Source organism: Musa acuminata, chromosome BXJ1-8 (assembly GCF_036884655.1).
Source record: "Musa acuminata AAA Group cultivar baxijiao chromosome BXJ1-8, Cavendish_Baxijiao_AAA, whole genome shotgun sequence".
NCBI classification, from domain to species: domain Eukaryota; kingdom Viridiplantae; phylum Streptophyta; class Magnoliopsida; order Zingiberales; family Musaceae; genus Musa; species Musa acuminata.
Window position 1 is genome coordinate 5,825,069 of NC_088334.1, and position 26,601 is coordinate 5,851,669.

At 36.9% G+C, this 26,601-nt stretch overlaps 4 protein-coding genes and 1 non-coding gene across 9 annotated transcripts; 2 read left to right on the top strand and 3 right to left on the bottom strand.

Moving 5' to 3' along the window:
* Positions 1-120: 120 nt before the first annotated feature.
* TRNAR-UCG (transfer RNA arginine (anticodon UCG)) lies at positions 121-194 on the bottom strand. The gene has a single exon. It is a non-coding gene; the product is annotated as a tRNA-Arg (tRNA).
* A 523-nt stretch (positions 195-717) lies between these two features.
* On the top strand, positions 718-4,021 carry LOC103993524 (extradiol ring-cleavage dioxygenase). Its single transcript, XM_009413616.3, has 3 exons — positions 718-1,088; positions 3,097-3,467; positions 3,633-4,021. Exons 1-3 carry the CDS (start codon positions 861-863, stop codon positions 3,823-3,825), a joined length of 792 nt encoding a protein of 263 aa, XP_009411891.2. The 5' UTR covers positions 718-860; the 3' UTR covers positions 3,826-4,021.
* A 1,291-nt stretch (positions 4,022-5,312) lies between these two features.
* On the top strand, positions 5,313-9,606 carry LOC103993522 (amino acid permease 4-like). Its single transcript, XM_009413615.3, has 6 exons — positions 5,313-5,691; positions 6,896-7,129; positions 7,577-7,670; positions 7,800-8,160; positions 8,370-8,591; positions 8,908-9,606. Exons 1-6 carry the CDS (start codon positions 5,565-5,567, stop codon positions 9,337-9,339), a joined length of 1,470 nt encoding a protein of 489 aa, XP_009411890.3. The 5' UTR covers positions 5,313-5,564; the 3' UTR covers positions 9,340-9,606.
* Positions 9,607-10,292: 686 nt separating this feature from the next.
* Positions 10,293-20,746, bottom strand: LOC103993521 (receptor protein-tyrosine kinase CEPR2-like). Of its 5 annotated transcripts, XM_009413613.3 has the most exons (6): positions 20,369-20,746; positions 20,054-20,073; positions 19,194-19,961; positions 19,009-19,124; positions 11,261-13,861; positions 10,293-10,828 (listed from the first exon to the last, which is right to left on the bottom strand). In XM_009413613.3, exons 5-6 carry the CDS (start codon positions 13,791-13,793, stop codon positions 10,479-10,481), a joined length of 2,883 nt encoding a protein of 960 aa, XP_009411888.2. In that variant the 5' UTR covers positions 13,794-13,861; positions 19,009-19,124; positions 19,194-19,961; positions 20,054-20,073; positions 20,369-20,746; the 3' UTR covers positions 10,293-10,478. The 5 variants fall into 5 exon arrangements, with proteins under 5 accessions (XP_009411888.2, XP_009411889.2, XP_064934486.1 ...); XM_009413614.3 differs by lacking the exon at positions 20,054-20,073 and having other exon boundaries at positions 19,194-19,373; XM_065078414.1 differs by lacking the exon at positions 20,054-20,073 and having other exon boundaries at positions 19,194-19,593.
* Positions 20,747-21,174: 428 nt separating this feature from the next.
* LOC103993520 (prohibitin-1, mitochondrial) lies at positions 21,175-25,174 on the bottom strand. Its single transcript, XM_009413611.3, has 6 exons — positions 25,090-25,174; positions 24,796-25,006; positions 23,997-24,113; positions 22,275-22,445; positions 21,940-22,152; positions 21,175-21,686 (listed from the first exon to the last, which is right to left on the bottom strand). Exons 2-6 carry the CDS (start codon positions 24,970-24,972, stop codon positions 21,486-21,488), a joined length of 879 nt encoding a protein of 292 aa, XP_009411886.2. The 5' UTR covers positions 24,973-25,006; positions 25,090-25,174; the 3' UTR covers positions 21,175-21,485.
* Between the last annotated feature and the right edge of the window lie 1,427 nt (positions 25,175-26,601).

Here is a 26,601-nt window from a genome sequence, read left to right on the forward strand (position 1 = left end):
CTACCCAATAAACCTTGAAATTTTTAATCCAGTTATTATGATCCATAAGTGGGACAGAAATAAAGAAAAAAGGCTAAAATAAAAATAACAAGTAAATATAAATATATACGAAAAAAACGACGACCACAGTGGGAGTCGAACCCACGACCTTCTGATCCGAAGTCAGACGCGCTAATCCACTGCGCTATGCGGTCATGTTGTAATCCGTGCAATATTATATCTAATATGTACATAATTATTAAGTCAACTCGCTCAACTATGAAATAGCTATTAGAAACTAAATGACATATCATGACATAGAATTAGATCTAATGGGTGATTTACTGTTAACTTAAGCTTAGAATTGAACTAGTAATATGGCATAGTAAGAGCTTCGAGTAAAGAAGAAACTTAGAAAGAACGTGAGGTAAGGCATGGAGTTGAGGCTGATGAGGATTATTAATTTAGACTTAAGTATTTTGGACAAATGGTGAATATTTTAATTATCTTATTAAGTTAAAGTCGTAATACTAATATTAGTTAAACTATTCATTTCAATATCCAAATTTATAAATAATATATTTGCCACTATATTAGTCAATATTGAACAACAAAGAGTCAAAGTCAAAGATAAGATAAGTGTTTTTTATTATGAAAGAATAATATTATATTATGACTAACTAAATCCGCGACAATATAGTTTATCTCAAATTGAGTGTTTCATAAAGATATTAAGTATATATATATATATATATATATATATAAAATGGGAGAGATTGGTGTCGGCACGACGCGACAAGCTGTCGCGGGTTTCGCTCGTTGTTGGGAGTGTTGGGTGACGTGTAGGATTCGACCTCTGGTTCGATCGGAGGTGAAGGGGGATGGAGACGTTCTACCTCTCGCACGGGTCGCCGACGCTGTCGATCGACGAGAGCTTGCCGGCGAGGCCCTTCCTTCAGTCGTGGCGGTCCAAGGTGCTGCAGGCGGCGCCCAGGGCCATCCTCGTCGTATCCGCTCACTGGGAGACCGCTTCCCCCACCGTGAACGTCATCGATGGCCCTAACGACACCATCCACGACTTCTACGGCTTCCCCAAGCCCATGTATCAGGTCTCCCTCTTCCGTACCTCTCTCTCTCTCTCTGGGGCTGATTAATCTTTGGTTTATTAGATGGAAACGCCAAAATTTGATCTCTTGCTGGCTTTTCCCTGTGAAAGATTTGATCTTGTTTTTGTCTGGACGTTGTTTGGTCGATAAATTTTTGGTTTTTTGTCAGCTTGTTTCGATCTATGCAAGAAATTAGTGCATTCAGTGGCTGATGTTAGTCTAGGTTTGTATGACTATCCATCGATTTTTTTTATAGTATGGATTTTGAGGTTTGGCCATGTCCTTGATGATTGATGAGATTATCCTCCTGAATGAAATTTACAATACTTAAATTATAGCAACTTTAGAGGGTTCTTGTGATAAAGAAGTATTCAGGGATAAGGCAAATATTAGCTAATCTTAAGCTTATTTTGTTTGTATATCAAGACCTTTTCTTTAATTGATATTGTCATACCCTGGTTTTGTCCACCTCAAAATGGGAGAAAAATTGAGTGGCCTTATAAGAGCATTTAAGCTTACGTATTTTGGAGCAGTGGTTTAGACTCAATAAGATAATAAGTCAGTTATTCCATCGGGCCAAGCCATGATAATGGGTATCGGAACCAAATAATTTGTGGGGACAATGAAGTTGTATCAGAACTGAATAATTTGTGGGGTCAATGAAGTCGACCAATTCAAGCTAAACCCAGGAATTCATCAGCTATACCATGTAAAAAATCACTATATAAAGTGAAATGTGACATAATCAAATCAGCAAGAAGATGACAGCAGTTTACGAGCTATGATGTACTTTGAGAATAGTATGAGAACTACGGACAGTTCCTGGTAGATAGATACAAAGAACAGATAATGGCTCTACCAAGAGCAACTAAAAAGAGTTCATCTCCCCTTCTTGTTATCAGTATGAATTTTCTAAACATTCAAAGTATGAGGCTGAGCTAAAAATGAAAAAAAAAAAAAAATGTTTGCCTTATCATCTGTTTTAAATTCTATGGTTTCTTTATAATAGTAATTGCTTTCATTGTGTACATATGTTAAACAAATAGAAGGTTTACCCCAACCAGTATCATGGTAAGCATGATAGGTTTGTGGTCTTTGATCTCCTAGTTCATGTTAAGAAAAAGATCTGAATTAGTCATACTTTTAGACGCTAGATCAACATGCTACTTTTCTAGATAGTTGAAACTGAATGACAAGTGTAATTGGTTAGATATGTCTTTGGTTGCTAGATCAGCATGTTCATCAAAAAAGTTTCTGGTGGGATCCTGTTTATATGTTTATCTTAAACCATACTTCTGTGACTGAGGAAACTAATGTGAGATGAAAATTCTAACCATGTGTTTCATCATATAGGGAAGATGTTTGTTCATTGAGTAGCAAAAGGACTGGAGCTACAAATAACTGTGCATGACCATTGAACAAATTCCTGGATATATACCATCTGGCTTTCTTGATAGGCCTTGCTGACAATATGTCAAACTTATAGATTCAAGGAGCACTGAGTTTGCGGCATTAATTGGTACAGAATTCGTTGTAGGCATGATCATCTATTTTATCTCACTCAATCATTAGTACGATAGAAATCCTAATCACAGGTTTCATTATATAGGGAAGATATTTGTTCTTTAAGTTGCAAGATGACCGGAGGATACAAATAATTATGTGTGACCCAATGAATAAATTTGTAAAGATATACTGTCTGGCTTCCTATATAGACCTTGCCCTACACTATCCTGATCTTCTAGATTTAAGGAGCACTGAGTTTGTTGCATTAACTGGTGCAGGATTTGTTATACATATGATTGTCTATTTTATATTAATTAATCTCTATTGAGTCTTTATATGGCATATCTTATGTATCCTCACAGCAGCAAAGGTATGCTTATTCGAAATGAGCATGAATTTGAAGGTACATATGTGATCCATGTAAAGTTCCATAAAAATGTATAGGTTGTTTCTGTGATATTCTTGAGCCCTATATCTACCTCACCAAATTATAGTGTCATGGCAGCTTAAGTACCCTGCACCTGGTGCACCCAAGCTGGCAAATAGAGTGAGGGAGCTACTACAGAATGCTGGCTTCAGCCATGTCAAAGAGGAGAAGACCCGTGGGCTCGACCATGGTGCATGGGTTCCACTGATGCTTATGTATCCAGAGGCAGACATTCCTGTGTGTCAGCTTTCACTCCAAACAGAGAAGGGTGCGACACACCACTATAACATGGGGAAGGCACTAACCCCTCTTAGGGATGAGGGAGTCCTTATTATTGGGTCTGGGAGTGCCACTCACAACTTGAGTATTGCACTTTTGGATGATGGACCTATCGAAAAATGGGCCCTGGACTTCGATACTTGGCTCAAGGAGTCACTGATAAATAAGAGGTAAGGAGCACCACCACCCATAATTCATGATGTTGATTTAGTTTCGAGAAAATGATGATGCTTTGTTTTCTACACCCTACAACTTTATGAATTGCTATTATCAAAAAGTGATCAAGTTGACCATGATCTTAACTGGCATCCTCATTTGTTCCACAAATTTGGTAGACATGATGACCTGAATAACTACGAGGAGAAGGCTCCTGACGCAAGAATGGCGCACCCATCGCCGGAACATCTCTATCCATTGCATGTGGCCCTTGGAGCTGCAGGGGAAAATGCCAAGGCTGAGTTAATTCATCATAGCTGGACCGAGCGAACTCTTTCATACGCCTCATACAGGTTTACCGCTGCAGAATGATGGGCGTCCAAATTGTTATATATAGCCGACAGGCTCATTTCAGTGTATTCAATCCAAACACCCTTTTGCTTGAATTGTAACATTAATAAGAAGCTTTTATCCTCCACAGAAATGTAAACTATCACATTCCAGTTTCAGGTCATGTGCCGATTATATGTAGTGTTGTGACACTCATGAAATAATTTATATTTTACAAGTCGCAAGATCATAGTTTATCAAACTGAAATATGATGAACAGGCACATCAGATTTGCCCACAAAGAAGAGATGTTCAAATGAGTAGAGAGAGAAAACCAAATCCAAATGTGTTCCTGTTTTTCTTGTTCAGATTTTATAATGTTCTTCCTTTCTTCTTTTCTACTATTGCAGAAAAGATTACTTCCTCAACAGATTGAACATGAAGGTAATGTCAAGTCTACTACCTGATATATGTCACTAGCAAACTTACAGTGGTGGTAACAAGACATTTGCATCATTATACACTTTTAGTGCCATTGCAAACGGGTAAATTTTGTTGCTTTGCCTTTTGTGCACTTGGCAGCTTCCTAATGTGATTTTGAATGTAAAATGTCATCTTGCTGTGAGTTACTACAATCATATTATATCATGCATACATATGAGAGCTATTAAGATTCATGTTTATAAGTTTTATGTTGACTATCAATTACTTACCGTAATTTTTCACCTTTTTCATCATCAATTATGTTAAACAAAGATTTAAACACTTTTAGTTAATGTTAAATAAAGATCTAAACATTTTACCATTCTTAATAATGACCCAAATATTTGAAATTTTTGTAATATTTTATCCAATATCACATAATATCTTATAGTAAGATTTAGACTTAGTCCTTAGGATGTCTTGTCCTCATAGAATTGAGAGCAATGAACTAATCATTTCGTCTTAATCTCTCAATCTCATTACCTTTTTTACTATGATCGTTTAATTATTAATTTTGTAATGTATTATATCAAATAATATATATGATGCTTATATTATAGACTCGCACATAAGATATATCATTTATATAATTGATAGCCATTGGTGTGGCTCGGGAGCGAGTTTGCTCGGTCGAGATGCAGGTATCGAGCCCTCCTTCTACCGCAAATTTGATAAGGGACCATTTGGTCAGTCGGCCAATGGTGCAACTCATAGGCTTACGAGGAATTATCCGTTTTGACGATGGGCGTACTCGTACGATTTTATCCTTTCAAAGTATATAAGCTTCAAAATGTGCCTTTGAGAATAAGAGAGACACGACGAACTTATAAGCCCTACTTCTCAATAATAATACATTAACTAACTAACTAACTAACTAACTAACTCGGATGTCATATATCACTTATATAATAATGCACTAACTAACTCGGATGTCGAATGTCTCAACAGAGTCGATGAGGCTTACTTGTTATCTCGATGATCCAATACGAACACTGCTTTGTTGCGCAGTTTGTGGTTGCAGATCGTCAACTTGTGCTCACATTACCTGCATTTTTCACGTCAAGAATGCCGAGAACAGTACATTCTATCTATTATCTTCATCGGTCTTCGTTCTCAGCATCAGAATCTTCGGTCGGGTTATTGAGCTTGTCGACGTTAGCCAGAGAACTGCTTCGGGTGTCCATTCTCTCTCGAGAGGAAACACAGCGAACCAATAAATGCAGAGTGCTTCAACTCCAAACCAGGTTGATGACAAGTGTATGGTGCAGTTCAGGCGCCTGCATCGGTTTCTGTGATGCATGCTCATGCACAATAAATGGGAGTGGAGATGGCAGCGCAAGGTGACATGCCTTTGGCCTTGGAATCATCCCTGCTTCGGTGAGATGGAAATGGAGGAGTCTAGCGAAGATGGCCGCGTTAGAACAGGTAATGTTGCTTCTTCTTCACCTGAATCCTCTTTTTAATTTGGTGTGGATCGTATGTTTGCTTAAGAGCATTAGTAACTGGAAACAGCAGAAGTACTTTGGAAGACTTTCAGATTTCTTTCGTCTGATACTGACTTTTACGCCCATGTTGTGTTTGATATTATGTCCTGCTTCCTTACTGTGTGAAGAAATTAACTTTACAACACAGATCTCAAACCAGCTGCTTACAGGTGAAGGATAAATGGTCTCTGTCTTCATGTTCAACTTGAACACATCTGCATGACTAATTTTTCATCTTTGGCTTACACTCCATCATTCTGCTTCCTTTTCCTATATCATCATTGTATGAGACGCCACCTCACTGTAATCTTGAGAATCATCATAATGTTACATGTTCAGCCCCCTGCATTCCTTCAAGGTTGGTTTGCACAGCGCTAATAAGACCTGGTGGAGTTCTCTTGGAAATCTGCCTTTAGTTGTGTTGTCATAAGTCTCTTATTTTTCAAAGGGAGTCTACCTTACATAAGCTTCAATGTGGGGTTGCTTCTATTTTTCTGACAAACTTATCCTTTAAGGTAACCTTGTGAATTTTTTGCTTCCTGGTGCAGATATCTAAGATATGAAAACAGTTTTTATTCCTCATTTAATGTTGCTTCTAGTATATATTTTCAGATAATTTTAGAAATCAGACTAAATTTCTTTCGTGTACAAAAGGATGAATGATAGATAAATTATATTTTATTAATGACATTCATAGCATGAACAAATTTGTAAATTACTTTCTACATTAATCACAAAATTAAAGCCAGTCATTCTTTCACATATGGCATGTGTCAGTTTGGAATCTACCATTTGATTCATTACATGGAAAACCATTTTAGTTGCAAAACATAGCAGAGATATTGTATTATTGTATGCTTAAAAAAAAATAAAATCTTTTTCCTGGAGATGAATACTCATGCTGCCATCAGATTTTCTATCATTCAAAATCAGGGAAAATATTTCTTTTACTTGACCATCTTGCTTGTAAAACTGAATCATTGTGAGAATAAATCCGGGCTTGGTTTAATAGGAAGGAATATTCAGGGATGGCGACCAGATCATGAATTGATTTTGAGCTTGTAAAAATGTCAAACTTTCTGCTATATTTGAGAACAGTATAGCTCAAGTCCATTTATCATCTGATACTTGTTTTGAACCTGCAGGGACTGTGTGGACTGCTACAGCTCATGTAATTACAGCAATTGTGGGATCTGGTGTGCTGACTTTGCCTTGGAGTGTTGCCCAGCTGGGCTGGATTCTGGGTCCTGTTGTCCTAGTTTTCTTTGCATTCATCACTTATTTCACTGCCACTCTCCTGTCGGACTGTTACCGGCTTCCTGATCCTACAAAAGGAAGGCGAAACCACACTTACATGGATGCTATAAGAGCATGTCTAGGTACTACTACTACACTAAATCAAAGAAATGATGTTCATATCCTTTGTAAGGATCTTTTCATTTTGACTTTATTCTAGGACTGTGTTATATCTGATTTTTGACTTGGAAGCTCCATGTCTTACCCCTAGAATCACGATAGTTGCTTGTTGAGTTTTCATCATTCAGGAATCATTAGTTGAGCAGAAAGTTAGAAGTATGACTTCTACAAGTGTAAGGGAAAACTGAGAGCTAATAATCAAACTATTTTAATTGTAATATCAAAGTTGGTATCGCAAACCTGTTTCAACAAATCATGGTAAATTTAGTGCATTTTTGGACATATTTGGGAATAATTGGCTTAACACTAGACAGTCAAAAATAGAGGGAAACATAATCACTTAAATTATGTATAATAAAGTGTAAACTATATACTATATTCTAGTTGCTTTATGCTGTTTGTTCTTGCAGGTCGAAAGGACGTATTAATATGTGGAATCACACAATACAGCATACTCTGGGGAACCATGGTTGGATATACAATCACTTCTGTTATGAGTATGATGTGAGTATTTGTTTTTTTGGAAGAATCTAAATGCTTTTGTACTTCTTCATTATTCCAAAGCTTTTTTATTTTGTTTGATTTTGGTGAATGCATCTATTTCCTAACTAATTTGTTCAAATTCATGTGGAGGGCCATTGATCTATCAATGTGCTTCCGCAACAAAGGTCCCAATGCTTCATGTGAGGTCTCTGGAACATTGTATGTTGTGATCTTTGGGGCAATGGAAGTATTGCTATCTCAATTCTCCAGCTTGGAGAAAGTCACAGTGCTTTCTTACATTGCTGCAGCAATGTCTTTTGCTTACTCCTCCATTGGATTGTGTTTGTGTCTGTTGGAATTCTCTTCTCACCCGAAGTCTAAAGGGACTCTAACCGGGGTTCAGGTAGGAATCAGAAATGTTTCCTCCACCACCAAGATCTGGGATTCTTTCCAAGCACTTGGGAATGTAGCTTTTGCTTACACCTTTTCAATGCTTCTGATTGAGATCCAGGTATGATGTTATCACAAAATTTTTCTGATGATTATAGACTTTTTTTTAACTCATAAATCATCATGTTTCGTTCTCGTAAAGGCTCTTTCGCTCATTGTTTACTTTGATTGTTACTGATAATCTAAGAACTGGTCTTTTGTTTCCAAATGTTCAAGTGCATGAATACTGGTCATCATCTATTCATGACTCACAAGCTTATGTTTCTGAAGGATACACTAAAATCTCCCCCTTCGGAGAATGGTACAATGAAGAAAGCAAGTATATATGGCATTGGTTTGACGACATTGTTCTACATATCTCTTGGTTGTCTCGGTTATGCTACCTTTGGAAATGACACCCCTGGAAACATTCTAACTGGGTTTCGGAAACCAATTTGGCTCGTCGACATTGCAAACCTTGCTGTCCTCATACATCTTTTTGGAGCATATCAGGTAAGAGTCTACAATAAATTTTTGCTGATGTTGCTTCAGATGGACAAAGATTCCGATGATAGATAATAGCAACTTGTAGCACAAAGAAATAGCTTATTGAAACAAATAATTTAGCCCTTTCCTATCAGCAAAGAATTGTTCATCTAGCTGAACAACAAAAAGATGTTCTACACAAGCATTTTCTGTGAAGATCAACTACACAAACGCAAATAACCAAAAAAAGTGATATTACTGGAAACTAAATTCAGTGTCTCGTAAGACCTAGTTGAAGATTACATTTCTACTTACTGAAGTTATCTCCTTTGTTTTCTTTCAGCTATTTGCACAACCAATCTTTGCCTTCTATGAACAGTGGTCAGCCAAGAAATGGCTCAATGCAGGCTTCTTTCAAAGGGTCTACACGCTAAACTTGCCATTCTCCAAATCAAGAAGCATAAAGTTCACACTGTGCAAGCTCATCCTACGAACACTCTTCGTGCTCATCACAACAGTGGTGGCGATGATGCTGCCATTCTTCAATGCAGTTGTTGGCTTGCTTGGTGCCCTGGGTTTCTGGCCATTGACGGTATACTATCCTATGTCTATGTACATGAACCAAGCAAAGATCAAGAGGAGGCAATTCAAGTGGGTTATGTTGCAGGTTTTGAGCTTAGTCTGTCTGTTTGTCTCGCTTCTCGCAGTCATTGGATCGGTTGCAGACATCATTGAACATCTCAAGCATGCTGAACTTTTCAAGATCAAACTCTAGTTCGATCAGAGAGTTTCATGAAGGCTATGGATGGCATAATTGTGGGGTGTATGGTTCATGGTTGGGTGTCGTCTTAGCAAGTATGCACAAGATGTGCAGTTACTGTCTTCCCAGTTGGTAAGAGTGATGTAATGCAACTTCTTCAAATTGTTAGTGTAGCTGCACAATCTACTGACTGTAAGTGTGGAAGCATAATAGAGTTTTCTGGTGTGAAATCTTGGTTTACCACCTTTTATTGATCTCATTGTGGGTAATAAGGGCTCAGATGCTGAAACTGCACAAAGTCAGGAGACATGCAATGCTGGACACCATAGAATTGATTCAGATGTATTAAATTTCAGCTCCATTTTATCATAGTTGGATCTGGTTAAAACATCTGAGTCAAATTGAAGAATATTGAGTTTCTGATCTTTGAGGTAATATTGTCATTCTTTTAGCAGAGAGCTGACAATGTTTAGCTTTACCATTCAACAAAAGATTTAGATGTTGACTCCACATTACTGATTTTTATCCAACAAAAGATAGCATGCACATAACATACATTGTAAAAAATTGGCATTGCCAATTGATGAATGATGTGGTCTATTTCTTATGGCTTTGGTTCCCAAAACACTCCAAGCACAGCTTAAAACAAAGAGAAGTTTTCATGTACAAAGTTGAAACTACCTATGACACAGTCTAAAGAAGAAGTCAACATTTCAAATATTTAACCAAAACCACATGTTTTACTATTACCTTTATGTTGCCAGCATAATATGATTGAAGAGGATGGCTATTGTCAAATATATCTTCAGAAATGTGGGAAATATCATGAAGAAGATGGGCATTTTCTCCAGTCACTGTAATGATAGTATTGGAATCCTTCCTACATAGATTGCTCAAAGGACTATAAAGATAGCTTCCCTGTATCTCACATCAATATTCATTTAGAAACCTGCATCTGTGGCAGCATATAAGCACATGAAACTATATTACATTGTAGACTACAGCTGAAAAAAACTAGGTTCATTACATGTATACAGATCCCAATTACGAAATCTAGACATAGTCCCTAAGTCGTTGATGCACGCAGATCCCCGATTGGTTCATGGATGTCATGAAAGACCTAAACAAAATACATGAACTGCTGAGACAAAAGGCTACCAATTCTTACTGGAACTTTTCCCAGTAGTGACAACTGAAGCAGGGTTGGCATCTGTAAGCATGTTGACAACCTCTCTCATGGTAGGGCGTGAAGATGGTCTCTCGGAGGTGCAGAGGATAGCAATATCTAGCACCTTCGCCATTCCCTCTGCTGCGAAACTCGACAACCTTGGATCGTAAGCCTCTGAAAGGTTTTGGCCTTTAAAGAGTCTAGAAATCCATGAGACAATGTCTTCTTCTCCGAAGTAAGGATCAGTTGGATAGCGGCCAGTTATCAATTCCAGCAGCACCACACCAAAGCTATATACATCACTCTTCTTGGTCACCCTAAGCGAACATGCTAGTTCTAAAGAAAAAAAGTAGATAAAATTTAGAGATGACCTTAATTTTCCATAAGCTCGAAGGTTTCAGAAGCAAAGCTGAAGGCAGTAATTGCATGTTAATAAGGATTTACATGAGCAGTGCTCCTATTTTCCTTAATTGTTGGAATAAAACGAATGTTGTTCTAGTCAAACTCAACTAACTTGGTAATCAAATAACCAAGTACAATATACATGTCAATTCAATTGGCATTTTGAAAGAAGTAGAGGGAGAAGCAAAGTAATCTACCTCACTAAAAATATAGCAAACACCTAAAGAAATCATCATACTGTAAATAAGACGCTGATGGCATATTCAGAACAATTAAATAAACAAAATACTGCATTGTTCATGAAAAGATTGTTGACGACTAATTTCAGATTCAGAATACAGTTAAAGGAACTAAGAATGCACATACCTGGAGCAATATAACCATGAGTACCAGCAAAACAAGTCCACTCTGATCCATCATCAACTGTGGCAATCCCGAAATCAGCAATCTTTGCTTCGTACTCTTCATCTAGCAGTATATTAGCTGACTTTATGTCTCTATGAATGATTGCTGGATTGCAGTCATGGTGAAGATACATAATGGCCTTTGCTGCACCCAATGCAATCTTGTAGCGCTCGTTCCAGTCCAACTCTGGCTGTCCACCCTTCATCTCCCGGCGAAGAGCTTGATAGAGATTCCCATTTGGCATGTACTCAAGGACAAGATACTTTGATTCCTCCCCGATCAAGCAAGCATACAGTTTCACTATGTTCCTGTGCCTGATCTTTACCATGATACCTATTTCGGCTGTTAAAACTCTTTCACTAACAGTATTCCACAATTTCTTGACAGCAACTGTTCCTCTGTTCCCGTTCAAATCTAATCGATAAACCTTACCCGTGCCACCAGATGCAATCAAATTTTCTTCATCTAAATATGATATTTCTGCACGATTCAGCACCATTGGATGGAAAGATTGAAGCAGCCACTTTGAAACTTTTTCCTCTCCTTCCTTCAAATCTCTTCTGTTAAAATATTTTTTGAGTTTCAAGTTCCAGTATCTCACAAAGCCTAGACCAAAAAAAAGCACAAACATTACCAGCAAGATGGTGAGCACAACAACTATAGGCTTCCTTGTTGCATCCTTGTAGCTATTGCTCGAACTACAAGATCTTAACTGTCTGTGCTTCTGATTACTTGTACCAATACAGAGATCTTCATTCCCGTAAAGTGCACCTTCACTTGCAATCAGCAGAAGACCTGCCGGAACTTCTCCTGATAACTGGTTATCCGACAAATCAATGGAACTAAGCTTCAATGTCTGTAAACCATTAGGGATCGATCCAGTGATGAAATTATGTGAAAGGTTAAATGAATTGAGGAAAGCCAAAGAGGCTAGTGTTCCTGGAATCGTACCACACAGTGAGTTGTGTGCAAGGTTGAGGTCTACCAAGCTGTCACAGGTTCCAAGTTCTGATGGTATTGTTCCTGCAAGTGCATTCTTTTGCAAATGCAAGGATGACAATTGCTTCAGATTTCCAAATTGAGAAGGTATTTGACCAGAGAAGGAATTGTTAGAGGCATATAACTTGTCCAGCTGGGAAAGATTCCCCAGCTCTCCTGGGAGCTCCTCAGAGAATCTATTGTTCTGCACATACAGCTGAGTCAAACTGGCTGACATTCCTATATCGGAAGATATCCCTCCAATGAAGCCATTGTCAGCTATATCCATGATCACTGCCGACGGCAATCCCCAAAGTCCATCCGGAACTCTACCTGTGAAGCTGTTTTGACTAATCCTGAACCTAATCAATGTTTTGCAATTGTTATACGATTCTGGAAATTCACCTGAGAAGTTGTTGTCAAGAGCAAGCAAGAACTGCAGCTTGTTGTTTTGGCACAGGAACCTTGGGAAGTCGCCAGTGAAGTTGTTCTCAGAAATGTCGATCTTTTCAAGCGGCGAGAACCGACCGAGATTGGATGGTAACTCCCCAGAAAAGCTATTCTGATACAAGGATAATGACACGAGAAACTTCAAATCTTCAAAACCTTGAGGGAGTTCACCTGAAAAGTTGTTCATGTACACATGGAAGACAGTTAACATCTTGAGGCTACCAATCTCAGGAGGAAGCTTCCCGGTGAACTGATTGCAGGAGATGTCGAATTCACGTAGTAGAGTGAGATTGGCAACCTCTGGTGGGATTACACCAGTTAATTTATTCTGGTAGAGCTCAATCTTGTAAAGCTTGCTCAAGTTGGATATTGCCTTTGATAATTGTCCTGAGATTTGGTTGTAAGAGAGGTCCAATTTTCCTAGTGATGTCAACTCATAAATGGAAGCTGGTATCTCCCCTTGAAGATTACATTTTGCCAAGAAAAGCCATGTCAAGTTCTTCAAAGAACCAATATTTTCTGGTATCTCTCCGGCATCAAAGTTGTTCCTTGCCAGGACAAGGTTAACCAGGCCCGATATTTTCGTCACCCAAGCAGGAAACTTTCCATCGAAGCTATTTTTCGACAGATCGAGAACTTGAAGCTTCTGCAGGGATGAAAGATCAGGCAGCTGGCCAGTCAAAAAGTTTGCCGAGAGATTGAGGACCTGAAGGTTTGTGCAGTTGGCTATGGCAGAAGGAACAACGCCTGAGATGGCATTCTCCCAAAGCTCTAAAGTAGTCAAGTTGGGTAAGAGAGATATTGATGGTGATATCACCCCTGATAAAGAGATATTTGGAAGAGAGATGCCAATAACATGGCCAGAATCAATGTCACAGTGGATGCCAGTAAACTCACAAGAAGATCGAAGTTCACTCCAGCTCTCAAGATAATTGAAAGGATCCTTGAAGTGACTTTTAATTTCAAGGAGCACTTTGGTTTCCAGTGAAAGGGATGAAGAGATTGGAATGACAAGAAAGACAGGAAGAATGGCCAAGAAATTAAAGCAAACAGTTGATTTCAACATTGAGAAGATCGATCGAGATGAAAATTATAGTGAGAAATTCAATAAATCTCGACCCGAAGATTCTATACCTGTAAAATGAAGACCAGAAAATCTAATGTCAGAAAAGGTCTATATTCTCTCAAAAACAGAACTAAAGTTACAATCATCAGTAGGTGAAGCAGACTTAATTCTGCATGATGTTGGAGTACAATCAATGCATAAAACATCGAACACATTTATGTAAACAATTCTGGCAAGATTGTTCGACAAATTATTTACACCCCATCAGCAGATTATATACCGATGGCATCTCCTAAAGATCATAAAATTAGGCAGTTCCATGCAAATTATGCTTGCTTTGATTATGCAAAGACAGAATACTTGTACCATTCGCTAGATTATACTTCATTTCATTATCTTTTCTTCCTGCACTACCTCATAGGATGCTTGAATTATCTGAATTTGGCTATGACAGCATGACAAAACAATAGATTTGCATATGGTAATAGGTTGCAGCCAGATCAGGTTCGATTAAATCCTTACAACTGGTAATCACAAAGTCTAATGACTTTCAATAAAAATAACTTATTCCAAATCATACAAAGATAAATGTTTACTGGACTTTAGTGATTACAACAAAATATTCTTCCAATTGGAAGGAAAAGGAAGAACCCACCCACATCCCTTACGACTTCATTAATAGTGAACATATCCTACTCGCAACTGCAAAAATCAATCAAGCAACAACACCATTTCTTTTGATGAATGAGACAGGTTGTTCATTGAGACAGAACACTTGTTCTCAGGAATACAACAACAGGAATGATATATGAGCATGCGAACATAGCTTATGTCAAGGGGGAAGAAAGAGGAATTATTATTTGCTGAATACCCTCCATAGATACCAAATGATAAGGAAGATTAAGGAGCAGGGCCTTTATTACCCAAGAAGGAACGAAAGGAAGCAGACCTCAGAGAGTTGGCGAAGGGGAGATCAAGTTATCCTGCAGCGAAGGATGAGAAAAGTCTTCGGGTATTCTGCGGTCCTTCTTGCCATGAAGAGCAAGTGCGGGAGAGAGCAGACACTGTCGCAATTTGTGGTAAGGCAAAGTGAATGTTGGAATGGACTGAGAGAGAGAGAGACAGAGAGAGGGAGGCCAAATAAGCAGCTGGCGTAGCTTCGAACTATGGAAGACGGCAGCGGCTCTAAACGGTGTGTGTCCGTTACTGGCGCCGCGGATGGGACAGTGCGGGGTTTGGCTCCATATTGGCATCACACCATCTTCCATGGCAGACACCTCTCACACTCTCTCTCTCTCCCCCTCGTGCAGCTCTGCACATCAAACGCACACACTCTCTCTCTCTCTCTCTCGTGTGGCTCTGCACATCAACACTTGCAAAGATGGTTCTGTGATGATCTGCAAAGCACTGGAGATGATCCGGACATCCTGTGCCATGCAATTTTGGGCAGTGATATGGACATCCCCCCTCTCTTCAATCCCCTTCATGTTATATATATATATATATATATATATATATAAACCACATTAATCATTCAAACAACACAGATGAGGAATGCTATGGCATCCCGACAAGGTGGAGTCTATACTTTACCTTGCAAATGCTCTCATGGCTCAATCTTCAGTACAATCACAAACCTCTCTAATTTTAATAAGCAGTGATAAAATATTTCAACAATAATAGTTAGTTGGATTCTTTAAAAAGTCTTACAATAATAAGGATAAACTTAAATATTCTAAATAAAATTATCTTGAATCAATCTAAACTAGCCAAGGCTAATGTAGTTTGGCATATAATCGCGTTGACGCACACCAACCGTAATGCTAGATCACAAGATATGTTGAGTCGCAAGCATCATGTCATGAGGGTTATCGTTGGAAGCTAATACTAGACAGGTTGGACTTGACGTAATCGAAGTTTTGTTCGTCTTAGCGAACTAATCTAACACAAGTCGAGTTTGATTCAAGCTAGACTCAACCCTAAATTGAGATAGAGTCAACTTGGACTACACCCGATAGTAAATCTATTTTTTTTAATTAATCTCTAATATGATAATATAAATAATATGAAATATCAAACATATAGATAGGATTTACAACATTCTAATAACAATATCAACCGTAATCTAATCAAAATACACGAAGGCACAGCATTAGTATCAAGCGAATTGAACTACCAATCCTAATTAATCGAAATTGAACCTATCGTAATAGCAATTTCACGACTATTAAAATGTTTAAAAAGCATTTAAATATGATTAATATGCTACTAATATTACACTATTAGAAATAATTTTAACATTTGTTTCGATATCAAAGTTGATTTACAAATTATCGTCTCATAAAATTAAATTGTGACTTAATTAATAACAAAGAAATCATCGAGATCCATCTAACATCTAAAATGAAAGATTAAAAACCATCAAAATCCTTATAAATTATAAACAACTAAAACATTAAATAAAAACTCCAAATAACAAAAAAATATGCAGAACCTTCTCAGAGCCAAAGAAATATGCTGATCCTTCCTCACAGTCAAATGAAATATAAAGGGGAGGAGTTCACCAAATTATAAAGGAGATGAGGAGGGTTACAAAAAAAGATAAGGAATTTTAATTTTATCTTTATTTTTATTCTTAAGAAAAAAATAAATAGTCCCTTATTTGTGATGTTAATATAGAAAATACTAATGAATTATTGAATCAAATTCCTAATAAGTATAGGTGGTTTAGGAAATATATAATGACTTTTTTTAATGTAACAATTAAGGTTATATTATATATTCCATCATCCATCAACTTTCATAAATTATTTACCTCTTGAATTTTCAAATATTTTATATGATTATTAATGGCAATTTGAATTTATACATCATATTGCTAATGGTCAATTGATGTGAACAACAACAATGTCATATGTGCATTTTTTCTTTTTTAGTTTGGCATGGATATATATGATAAAATCAAGTACCAATAAAAAAAAATCAAGGAATATATATATATGTATTTTTTTAAATTATATACTATTTGATTTGTGCACCATTTTACTATAAGATTTTGAAATAGTGAACTCAGAATAATGGAATTTCATTAATACAAAATTGGTCAGATCAATGTATGTGGTATTACTTTTATAAGTAGAGAGATTATTTTCTTGATTCATGTTGAGAATTTGTGCTTGTTATCATGAGAAATAATTTAGGATAGATCAGACAAAAAAGAGATACTGAATACTGTGTTCATTACTTAATATATTAATATATAGGAAAAGATTTCCTTTGTTTTTTTTTTTTTTTTTTGGCGTGCTCTTATGAATACATGTTGATGTGATTATAAAAACTCTAAAGATTAAAAGATTCTGAATCTCATAATTAAGTGATTTTATAATGTTACAATAAAAAATAAATTAGTATCAAATTAAAAAAAATAAAATAGCATCATAATTAAGAGATTCTCAATCAGTATTATAGGAAATGAATTAGAATAAAAATATTATATAGAATCAATTTTCTTAATTATACATGTTGTAATCAGCCTGCATATTCTTTCTTGATATAAAGAAAATATCAATAAATGAGAAAAATTATATTCTTATGTTCATGACACGAGAGCCTCATTTTTGTAGGAATCATTTTTTCTTTTTCTTTCGATCTTAATTGTTGAAAGTCTTTTATTTATCTCAAGTCAATTATCGGAGATGTGCTTATATCAACAATTAGCTAATAAACCTAAAAAAATAAAAACACAAGATTATATATGTGTACCAGATTATAAAGGCGAGGTATGATTAAAGGTTTAATAAGGTATGATTAAAGGTTTAATATCAATAGATCTGATCTCATCCCCAACAATCGCCTCTTTGATAGTAATGACTAAAAAATAAAAGTAATTCATGTTAGTAAAATATTTTGAAAAAATATCTAAATTTTAATAATAGTATGATATTATTTAAAATGTTGAATATTATAGCATAATTAGTAAAAAAAAACTATCTTGATGGCATTAAAAAAATAAATAAATTTTCATAAATCATTTATTTTTGTTATCCACGTTGAGGTGAACTTGATGTTATTAATCATAAGTTTTAACATCGAAATATACATAATGTTATTCCAAATATCTTAAACAAATGAAACTATATGATTACTAATATAAGATTTTAGCCATAATTTGATCTTTCTTAGAAGACAACATCAATGAGGGTGCTACTAAGATTCTTTTGATCAATCCTAATAAGATTATACAACTATTTCAATCCAACTATTCTTATTTCTTTACATTTCTTTTAATTGATTTTTCTTAATTATTAATTATTTATTAATAAGATTATTTAATTACATTTCTTTTAATTGATTTTTCAATCTAACTAATAGGGTTCTTATGGTTCTCTCACTTGGGAAGACAAGTTAAACCTGTAAAAGAAGCCTCTAAAACCCCTACAAGCTTTGCAGGAGATCCAAGGATGAAAAATGACATCTTTCTACAGCCACTGAAGTAGGACAGGGAAGGGGGAATGGGAAGCAAAAGATGCCCACTCAAACAAGTGGCAAGTGCAGCAAATGAGCTGAAATAACCCATCAAGAAGACTGCATTTTTTAGGAGAACCCAGAAGAAGGCACTGATAGTGTCCGGCAAGCTTCAGGTCTCACCATAATCATGTAGACGGCACAAAGCAACAAACTACTGAAACATCCATATGTTGATGAGGGTGATCTTCCACTATCCCAAATACATGGCACCACAGATTCCATTATGCTCTGTGACCTGAAGGAGTGTCTGCTGTGCTTTCACTTTTGGCGTTCTGAGTGAGCAGATAACTAGTTCATACTGATCCTTCAAAGCTGTGGATCAAACCAGAAGTCCTGGTCATAATATCACAATGTGAAGAAGAAATATCTTGTTGAAGGGCATCACCCCAAAGGGAACAAAGATGGTGGCTGAGTTAATAAATGGAGAAGGTGTAGTGTTTCATGCAAGGCTGCAAAATGAAGAGAAACAGAAAACCACTCTTCACAACTGAGGTGGCTACTTCCCGTATGACACGAAACAAACCATGGCAAATTTCATACTTCCGAAACACCGTTGAGTTTCCAGCAAGATAATCAATTTGGCATCATCAAAGATAGTCGGTTTAAAGACGAAATATGATCAATTGCCTAGAAATAGAAAATAATGATAGCATTGTAGGCATTAGGTGAAGTAGGTTTAGAGTCAGACCTTGATGCACTTGGAGACATGATGCAAGGCCCTACAACTTTCATCCAAGATCAGAGGCTGAACGACCACAATGAACCTCTGATTCAGGCAAGCTCCTTACAAAACGACTACTTGTGCTACAAGATGGAAGAATATTTTATTCCTTCTGTAAGTTGAGTTCCATGCAGAATGGCAGCTTATGTTACCTCATGCATTATAGCGGGATGTTCTGATGAAGATGAAGTTTCAGTCATGCAGTCAATCACCGGAATTTTTTTCTTCTGGTTCTCTTCTTTGCTGCAGTTCATCTGTAGGAACATTTAAGCTTGTAAGTCTGCTGAGAGCGAGCATAGTTATATCCCAAGGGCAGTAGAGGTGCCAAAACCCTGCACGCGAAAAAAAATGCCAACAAACTTAAAAAAATTGTTAGATGTTAGGTAGCATATCAGCTCAATATGGTGTGGCACATTTGCATTGCATGTATATTGTTCTCCATCTGCTGCTTGCAAATTAGTCTGTAAACCAAATCTTTTAGGTGCTTCGCCGAGATGACAGAGCAGCTGTCAAGACTCCTGCTGTTGATTCCTAGAATCGTTTGCCCTCCCTCTTTTCTCAAATTGCAGTAACAAATACAACCAGTCAAAACAAACTAAATCAGAATGAATAAATTGTAATTCAAGATCATATAAAGGAGTAAGGCTTTCAATGATTTATGTTATCTCAGTGCTGAACATCTGCAATATGCAAAACATCATCTCTATGCAAATAAGGAATTATAAGCATAAGTTTGAAAAGAAGAGGTTAAGCTGTGTCAATTCCCAGATTCACGCAGTTGACAAACATCTTCTTTGCACTATCTACATCTGATAGTGGGAGAGGGCCAGTCAAGCTGGATTGCGCTGTCAACTTAATGAAGATACACCTCAGGCTTCAGAGCTCAGGCAACCCAATTGGTCTTGGAAGGTTTATGTGAACTGGAAGTCAAGGATTTGCTTAGTCGAAATAATGCTCAAAATCAACTAATATTCACCATTCAAACATTCCAAGACTTCTGATGTCCTCCTACCCGGTAGTTACTCCGAAAACCTACCATAAAAGAACAAAGGGGGGGTTTTTATGGATCTAAAACTTGTGTTACACACATGTGGCTCACCATCTGAAAATTTGATGCAATGGATCTTTCCTTCATTTTTCGCAATAATCGACTCAGAACCATTAATGTATTGAGATATCAGCTTTGCTAAATGCGATACTAGCATGGAGCACATAGAGTCAATTGCACCATTGAAATGCTGATATTATACACAGGAACTCTATGCACACCATGTAATCACCGCATTATATCGCATGGTGCTATTGATAGAAATGAGTGAGCGAGTACCCGCGTAGCTTTGATTGCGACCAAGGTGGAATGAGGACTGTCAACGATCCCGACCGTCGGTTTGGGGTCCATGGTCTCGATATCGTCGGCTAGGCAGGCCGCGGCCGTCGATTTCCCGCTGCAAAGCTGCCCGCAGATCACGAGAGCCATCCAAGACCAAAAAGAACCCGAAGATCGCCTGATCGCCTCTGACAACAGAGAACGCCAAGCCCTCTGCGATCGGATGAGGGGAAGGAGAGATCTATGCTTCCCGATAGAGAATCAAAATCGAAGAAGAGAGGAGGGAAAGGGAGGTAAAAGAATCGCTCCGCGGCCTCGGGATGCAGAGGCGACGCAGGGGGATAGGGACGGGGGTTTTTTGTTCGGTGGTTCAATTTGATCGGCCGATAGGTGGATCGAGCCCGTAAATTAGTTATGGATCGGTCGGTCCGTCGTGAACCGAGTGCGGATCAGCCCGTGTACCTCTCGGTTTATGGTTCAAAGCTTGATTTCAAATTGGGTCAGATCCACACGCGACCCGATCCGTAACCATGGGGAGCCATTACCAACAACTAGACGGGCGCAGCCCGCTACATGAACCCGACCCGTAGTGATATAGCCTTCATATGACCCTGCACGTACGAACACGGTTCAACTTCCCTTTCAGTGCAAAACATGAAGGAAAAAAGGCGTTTAAATCTCCATCCTTTCACTAAGGAATTGTGTGAGTTATGTCAATGTAATGCATCTTGATAGGCAACTGACAACCAGAACATTTCCCTGATCTTGACCAACTGAAGGAAACGAATTCCTTACGAAATGACATATAATCAGAAACACAATACTACAAATCTATTAAGAAGCTCATCTACTTCGAATAAGGAATCACTGGACAGAGCAGTGAAGCTCACAAAAACCTTGCAAAGTTTCAAAGGATGGTAGAGGAGAATGTAACAAACAAACATGCAAGTCAAATGGTAAAGTTCAGCAGTTACAGTTTGAGTCCCGCTTCAATCGATGACTTCTGATTTTTTTCTAAATCAAAAAATGCAGAATTGATCGACCCTTTCAAAGCAGGAATTATTCTGTTTGGAGTTTTTTCTCGTTCTCCTGAAGAAACAGGAGGAGATCATGATTCTCATTTCTTCAGTTTGGTTGTGCCTTCAAAATTCAGCTCTTGTAGGTTCAGCAGTAGATCATTGGACTGCAAGAAGACACGGTTTGATGAATTTGCAATTGTATGAGCTATTTCACGTGCAGCTTCAATCTGTCTTAGAGCAAGAAATGCCGGGTTGTTTGCAATTGCTTGACCTATAAGCTGTGCACTCTTAGCCTCTCCCTGTAAGCGAAAGAAAGAAAAAACATTGTCAACCATGTTTCCAGATCATTATGAAACATCTCAATGTACCGCTGCTTCGAATAGGCTTGAAGCTGGTATACTATCTTTTAAGGAAACTACAAAATGAAAGATTGTTAATTATCTTCTTAACAGAGTGTTGAATTGGCCATGCATCAGTTCAGATAAACAGTCCATGCCAACAACAAAATATATTAGTTATGAAGGCACTCAACTAGCATATAAAATTTGTTACCTGTGCTCTTATTACAGCACTTTTCTTATCTTGCTCTGCTTTTTCAACAATGAACTTAGCACGCTCTGCCTCCTGAGCAGCAACTTGCTTAGCTTCGATTGCATTAGTAAACTCCTTCCCAAAGCTCAAGCTTGTGATTGAAACATCATCCAAAGCAATGTTGAAATTTCTAGCTCTCTCGGTCAAGATCTTTCGTATTTCCCGACTCACAGCCTACGGCACACAGTCATATTACTCAATTGACATCTAAAAGCTGAGGTTTTTTTAATCCTTGTTTATGCTAGCAGACATGCCTACCAAATTCGAAATCGATTAATATCATTATAATCTCATACCTCTCTTTGTGTGATCAGTTGGCTAGCATTGTATTGGGCAACCACAGCCTTCAAAGTTTCATGAATAATGGAAGGAAGGACCCTTTCATTGTAGTTCTCCCCAAGACTTCGGTAGATGGTGGGCAGCTGGTCAGGAAGGGGCCTAGTAAGAACCCTAAGCCCAATTTTCACCTGTGCAAAGTATAATAGCATCAACAGTTAAAATGCCAAAACCAACCAATATAAGTGGAAAATACCATACAAAGTAAGGAAGCAACAACTCACAGCATCTATAAACAAATGAATAAATACAACATCAGCAATAGCAAGTGTAGATGAATAAATAACAGACAAATCAAAATTGGACCGACTTGCTTACCAACTCCAATTACTAATATCAGATTCGCTGGTTACAGTACTTGAAATACTAGTGGGGCGACTACAGTAGGCATGCTACTGGAAGAAATATTAAATGCACAGAAAAAAGTGACAGAATACAGTCTATCAAACGGCATGACAGAGTTTCAAGGACAAGACAAAATTACAGTAACACGGTCCTTAGAAAACAGAAACAAAGATCAAATCATGGCATCAAGGTTTATAAACCAATACTCCAAGGACAACCATTATGTGCAATTGGTTCCCCCATTAAAATTTCTTAACAAGATATTTGGTCACTCATCCATCGATGGTTCAATTTACGTGCAATTGTTAAGACACATTTGAGGTTTCTTAGCATAAGATACATATCTCTGTAAGTGCTACCTGCTGGGAGAAAAATCAGGGAGTTTTGGTTAGATGCTGGATGATATATTACATCTGCATGCTTTGACCTTGCTAGATTTACTAAAGATACAATCTAGAAATAATCTTTCCACAAAGATGACATGAAAAATGAATATAACAAAATTGGGGTAAATTATAATTTTCATTGGTGATTGTACATAATGTATCAAGTGTAGTGTGTTCCTCTTATAAGTTAAATGTCAACAACTATTGAATCCAAACAAAGTGATATGTTGTTATGCATGTAAGGGATTAAATTAGGTGAGCTGTATCTGTCAAAAGTGGTGTTTGGCTTGGAATACATCTTTCAATGTGCAAGCCAATTATGAAAAAGCAATGCATTTAGAACCCAAGCTCCAACTTGGTTTGCTTGGTTAGATGAGTTAGAGCACTAAAGCAAGACAGACAAATTTAATATCAATAAGAAGCTTGACATCTTACAGAAACAAAATATTCGATCAGAGGAATGAAGCCAGACAGACAAATTTAAGATCCACAAGAAGTTTTACACCTCACATGAACAAGATATTAGATCATATACTTCAAAACTCTCGTAGGGCGGTGAGGATACAAATTATTAATGTTTCATTTCTAGCTCTCCAGTCAAGAATAGAAGTGCTAATGACATAATAGGAGGAAGAAAAGGAATGGCAAATAACAAAGAAAATTGTCTCCAAAATTATGACATGGATGTATGTTTGCAAGTGAAAAAAAAAACTGACCCATATACAATGCAAAGTCATGTTGTAACATGATAACAACAATGTATAATTCTTATTCCCAACTAAATTAAGCAATCAAGTAAAAGTATCTCAGCCACTTAGGACCAACTTGTTTGAAGAGCATGAAACATAGAAGAGCAGCTGAATCCTGGCAACTGTATAGGATATCTGGGAAGACAACATCAACACTACAGTTCCTACTAAAAAGGAAATATACTAAAAATAGGGAAGTTACCATTTGAAGATCACGGCTCCCAGAAGTACTCTCTACAAGATTCGGACGGGCACGGACATCATAAATGATCGGCCTTTCAAACCATGGAATCATCAAATGTGTTCCCTCGGGATAGACCTGCAGATAAGGTTTGTCTTGTATAAAAGCAAAAGCCATGGTTTACACAGAAATAATTCAAGAAATAAATGGAAATGCATGAGAATTGATCGAAAAGAAGCATAGAACTATAGATTAAACCTAACCTTAATACTGATATGCTTATATATTATCTTAGTACCAGATATGACCATATAATTCATTTTGTAACTGTAAAATTGGACGGGGTGTTTTGATTAAACATACTAGAATCCTGCTGCCTGATGCTTTTGTTGCATCAGATAATCAAATATACTTAACCAATACTACTCAAAGATTTTTTTTTCATAATTATCAAAATCTTATACCACAGTTATAAATCTCAAAATAAAAGGATTGCTAGATCAAGATTATAGGCAAAACAAAATCATTTCAAGAACTAAATGAACTTAATGTTCGATGATGTCATCACAGAGAGCGCATGGTTGCCCTACAATAGCAACTAATGCGTGGTTGACATGTCTCATAACATACAATTTGGAACGGAAAGCCCAATGAAACCTGAAATACAGAATAGAATAAATTCGACACGAAAACAAGTGCTGCTCCATACCCTAAATATGAGAAACTAAGATATGAATATTCTAACAAGACAATGTTATTACTGACTTATCAAAGAAGCACCTGAGATCTACTATCTTTGTGCAATGGGGTGTAATCGAACCTTGTCCTTGATGCCCTCGATGCGATTGAAGACGATCGCACGATGACCGCCATCGACATTATAGATGCTATTGAGAGCAGCATAGACGACGGTGCCACCGATGAGCGCGACCTTCACCAGCGTCGCCGATGCCCCCGAGCCGGGGATGTTCGGGACTTTGACGTTCCTAAAACTCATGGCTGTCACTCCCTCCTGCTGATTCGTCGCAAAACTGGAAATACAAAGACGAGAATCACTGAAAAAGCAAATAAATGGAGATCGAAATCGGTAGAGAGAGAGAGTTAGAGAGCTCACCAGCGGCGGTGGCGGCGAGTTCGGCAGCCAGGGGCTTCGAGGAGGTTTTGGGAGGACTCTTTAGGCGGTCTTCCATCTATAAATACCTCCAGCTTATGTCTTGCGGAAGAAGCAGACGATAAATTATTTCTTTTTATCGGATCTGCCTAGGTCCGACCCGAATCCGATAATGTGGTCGATTGCTATCAATAATGGAATCCGATGATGTGGTTGCGATAACTAAAGAAATCAAGTCGACTCGTCGGTGCTTATGCCACGTCACCAGAATATCTAAATTGTTGGAATATTAATGAAAACACTCTAAATATTTCCTTCACCTGTGTGTCATATTAGTATATAAAATATTGAAATAATAATGAGAAAACTTTAAATTTTCACTTCACACTTGTATTGTCGGGATTCTTAGTCGAGCCAAACAAATAATTTTTCATAAGTCCTTAAATATATATATATATATATATATATATATATATATATATATATATATATATATATATATATAAGATATGTAATTTCGAATAGTATCACTAGATGATATATCAATATATGGATCGTTTATTATTAGACAGAATAAATTATAGCAGTGCTACAGTGCTTTAATAAAAGAAAAAAAATTTAAAACCGTTCGGTAATAGTGATATAGTGCTCGAACGGTCAAATTAATCGTTGGAGCCATTTTTCATAGTATTTAAACCTTTTTCTCCCGTATTTCATTTGATCACATTCTCGTACTCTTTTAAACTATCTTAAACTCTTCTTTTATCACATTTATACTCTCCCAAATTATATTAAATAATGATTTATAAATTGAATCGAGGTTAATTTGAGAGGATTAAGAGGAAGAACTTTCTAATCAATAGGTATATTTATATAAGGACAATCCATAATGGACTGAAATACGAACCTTGCTCAATATATTCTTCAAAGCCTAAAAAAGATATGTGATACTATTCTTACTTAATTTATATTAATTTTGTTAAACTTATGCTATTACTAATTTTATTTATAATTTAAAAATCTTATTCTAATTTTTTTTCAGATATTTTTAGAGAGTTTTACACTTAAATTAGATGTGTCGCTATGTAAACAGTACAGTACCATATTATATCAAACCAATCTCGAAATATCGATACGGTATGATATATATATATATATATATATTATATTTTATGATTATTATTTTTTTATTTTACTATTGTGTCGCTCATGTAATGTGCAACCCGAAAATGCCTGCGACCTATGAACTTCTTTAGACAGAGCCACGAAGACCATAGTTTCATCTTTTAATTTTCCTTCTTCATTCTTTTTTCTTTCTCGTATATTTATTTAGGCATCTCTTGGGATTGTGCTCGTGGATAGATTTATACCGTATTGGGATAATTTTTCACCTGCATGAAGGTTGGCAATCCATCATAAAACAACAATTTGTGCCTTCGTATTTTTTATTTAATTTTAATCAAACATTGTTTTATTTAATTTATTGATTATAATATTTTTTATTTTATTTTTAAT